General features: G+C 26.7%; 1 protein-coding gene across 1 annotated transcript in view; it reads right to left on the bottom strand.

The window, feature by feature from the left end:
* Window positions 1-3,890, bottom strand: part of LOC126904336 (translocation protein SEC63 homolog) — a 15,112-nt gene that overhangs the window by 5,110 nt on the left and 6,112 nt on the right. The window contains exons 9-11 of the mRNA XM_050683317.1: window positions 3,659-3,804; window positions 3,435-3,582; window positions 3,013-3,374 (exon numbers count right to left, since the gene is read on the bottom strand). Of these exons, the coding sequence (XP_050539274.1) occupies window positions 3,013-3,374; window positions 3,435-3,582; window positions 3,659-3,804 (656 nt within the window). The remainder of the gene's footprint in view (window positions 1-3,012; window positions 3,375-3,434; window positions 3,583-3,658; window positions 3,805-3,890) is intronic.

The raw sequence follows: 3,890 nt of genomic DNA, 5'->3' as shown, positions 1-3,890 counted from the left end.
TGTAGTAATTAGATGAGGAAGTATTGAATTACGTCGATTTTAGTATAATATAAGCTTTACAATAGTAGTAAGCAATTTTTGAACTCTTAAGCAATATAAAATTCCATATAAAAGGGAAATACAGGGTAAGCAAATTAATAATGGTGGGAAAAAGAATATAAAAGGGAAACATGANGTGGGAAAAAGAATATAAAAGGGAAACATGAAAAGTATAGGAGGACGACGCGGGACGATACTGAGCGAGACGAGACTGGACGTTTTTTGTCGAAGAAACGTCGAGTTGCGGATTAGGTCGTTGATGTAAGAATAACTATATACTTTTTGTAAGATTTAATTAATTTTTGTGTTAAATTATTATATTATATTTGACTTTTGTGTTTAATACTTTTCGTAAATAAAATAGCTATTTAAAAATCTGGACTTAGCGCAAATATTTTATTTTCACGGTGATCTCGAAATTGTGTGTTTGTGTGTGTGTGTGTGTGTGTGTGTGCGGCTAGAGTCTAGGTTGGACTGCTGGTCCTTTAGTCAATCTTAATAATTAGTGTACGAGCTGGCTAGTGTTTGGGCTTAACCGTCCTTTAGTGGGTATAGTAAAAAGGTAGTTGTGCTGGTGGCTGACAAGGAGCCACCCTTCAGTCTGCTACTTTTGAGCTAGACTGTGCTGACGGGTCTAAACTCTACCCCTTTAGTGGTCCACTAATTAGAGAGATTGGGGCTGATCAGTTTATCTAACGGGAGGACTCGGGAAGAGCTCGAACGGCGAACTCATCGTCAATATATATATATATAAAACTTTAATAAACCTTTGTGTCTACGTTGGGGCACTACCGACGTACGACAATATATATTTTACTTAAATGGCTAATTTATTATAGTAAAACAATTGTTGGAATGATTTTTCAGCTTTGATGCGAAGCTGAGAAGGTATTATTATAATTTTAATATGATGTGTTTATTTTTATTTTTTTGTGTCTATTACCTTAAGTTCTAGCTTCTATTGAATTAATTTTATCTAATGCTAAGTCAAAATATCATAAATATAAAGAAGACATGACCCTTGAAAATAGAAAATTTCACTCATTCATCATAAAATGGGGGCAATCCCCCCTAAAAATATGACTTTTAAAATCAGCGAATTTTTACTGAAATAAGAAAAAAAACTTGATGAGTAGATTTAGGCTATTAAAAAAAAATTAGACTATTGGTTGGAATTTCATATTATTACCAAATAGTAAATCTTAGAAATTTTATACTTTAATTCTGTCGAATTTTCTGACCTGTATATAATTTGGAGTGGACATTTGGAATTGATTGGGAGACAAATGAGACATTCTGAGGAACATATACGCTCCTACTTAACACACCCTAGAAATTCCATTGGATTTAATGGTGCTATTAAGGAGTCCTATATACTGTTGATTTGGGTTGAGTAACAAATTCTATTAAAAAATATAGTTTAAAGTCTGTTTTTTTTTCTTCAATTATTTATGCCTATACTTTAAGTCATATAGGAACAAGAGTTAAATACCTCCATTTAACAAAAATAAAATTATACTATTTAATTGTTATTCATTAATATTTTCAGGGATGATATTATGATATATTTTTGAATAATGGTATCTTTTTGGATTTGGTTTAGTTTTGGTGAAAAGGGGTTACCTTTTACAAAAAAGTAAAGTGTGATTTAAGTGTTAGTGTTAAATATGTTATAGTTTTCAATGTCCATCGAATATATATATATTAAAAATTAAGAGACTAATCTTTCCAAAAAAAAATGATTTAACTCTCAATAGTTTAATGTTGGTAATAAAATACAGTAATATCTTTTATAATACTTGATTTCTCTAAAAATAATGAATATATTATTATAATCATTAAACTAGTATTCAGGATAAATATAAAATATGTTTCTTTTGCAACATAAAATCGGTTATAAAACCAATACCCCTCATCTTCACATCTAAGCTAAAAAGTACAATTTTACCTGTCCTATTAAATTTATCCTAAAATAACCCCTCTTTCTATCAATGCCTTATAAATAATTACTTGTTTTTTTGTTGATCATTTAAATTTTTAAATAAGTAATTTTTTTAAATTATCATTATTATGATTAAATTGAAATAGAAAAAGAACTCAAGATTTACATTCTATAGATGGACTAAAAAAAATTTAACCTTTTTAAAATATTATTATTAATAAATAAAATAAATATTAATATAATAAATTGTTCAGTTTTTGGACTAAATAAAAATCAATACTATTTAATTTACAAAATAAGTTTTTTAAATAATTTCTTTCTATTTTCTACAGACTAATGATAAATATAGAAACAGAAAACAAACAAAAATAATTTTTTAATTAATAATGAAATAAGTGATACAATTTATTTACTGGGATATAAATGTAATATTATTTTTAAGTTATCTTGAACAAATCAAATAAACAGATTAATTTTGTATTTAAAAATTAAGTTATATGTTTTAAATAAATAAGTTTATAGATATTGGGGTCTCCAGAGAAGTTTATTTCTACTATAAAACAAGAAAGTATTTAATCACTATTGAATACACCTAGCAAATGTTATCAATCTGGGTCACTTCAAAACACTGGCGTATGCAAGGGTGGGTTTTGGGGGTTGAATCCCTCCCAAAATTTATAAGCTAAGCGACAATTTTGGACGATAAACAATAAGTAATAACAATAAAAAAGATCATATCATACTATAAATATTTCCACAATAAAGTAATCGAAAACAGGAATTTTTGTGAGCGAACAATAAGGGCAGTGTCACATCTAATTTTCTTTAAATTTCAAAACCCCCCAAATTAAATTTTTGTGTACACCACTGCTTATAATAGTTTTAATAAAATTTATTTATTTAACACATCTGTTCCTAATATATAAATAACTGGATAGTAATGCTAGTTTTTATGTTATTTTTGTAAATGAAATAAAATGATAATATTTTTTTCATTATAATTAGCTAAGAAAATTATTGAAAATTAATACCTTGGCTTTTTCTTGTTTTTCTTTTTTCTTTATTTTTTTTTTTGCATGTGCTGATAACGCAACTTTTGGTTTTTTGTTATTATTTTTTTTACTACTTTTCCCTGATTGACGTTTTTGTTGCCAAATACCTTTGGTTATCTTTTTATGTTTTTCAATATCGTTAATTACTTCACTGTTATCACTTTTCTCTAATAAATCTCCATTAGAAACAGTTTTTTCTTTAGAATTTTTTTCTGGTTCTACATGTTCATCAGTAAATGTTTCATCACCAAATAGTACCTTCATGTCTTGTCTTTTCAGCTGCACTGTTACAGTAACTATTGCACCAGCTGTATAAACTGTAGTTGCTTCATCATCAATAACTAAAACAATTTATTACTTATATTAATATTAATTCATTATGAATTATTACTAACAATTACCTTCACAGCGAACTTTAAAATCTATGTAAGGCATTCTTCCAAGAACTTTAACTAAATCTTCATATTGGTTGTCTGACAAGAATTTCAGAGTACTGCGTCTTTCTTCATGTTTTAATTGTGCTAAATGTTGAATACTTCTAACACGTTTCTATAATAAAATAATAAATATTTTTGAAATTTACATAAGTCTGTGAAATAAATCAATAAATTATTAGAAATAATACTTTTTTATTATCAAAATGTTTAAGATGGTCATCTGTGATGTAGGGTAATTGAAGAAAGGGACTCTTATATTCCCATAAAGCTTGAACTACCATAGGACAAAGTTTCATACAGTTCTCAATAGTTTCAATATTAAGTAACCGTGGAACTAAAAAATAACATATTTAATAAATCAAAACACAAATTATATATATATATATATATATATACATATATATATATATATATATATAT

This window comes from Daktulosphaira vitifoliae, unplaced genomic scaffold (genome assembly GCF_025091365.1).
Source record: "Daktulosphaira vitifoliae isolate Bord-2020 unplaced genomic scaffold, ASM2509136v1 Scaffold_4, whole genome shotgun sequence".
Classification (NCBI taxonomy): domain Eukaryota; kingdom Metazoa; phylum Arthropoda; class Insecta; order Hemiptera; family Phylloxeridae; genus Daktulosphaira; species Daktulosphaira vitifoliae.
This window is presented reverse-complemented; position numbering and strand designations above follow the sequence as displayed.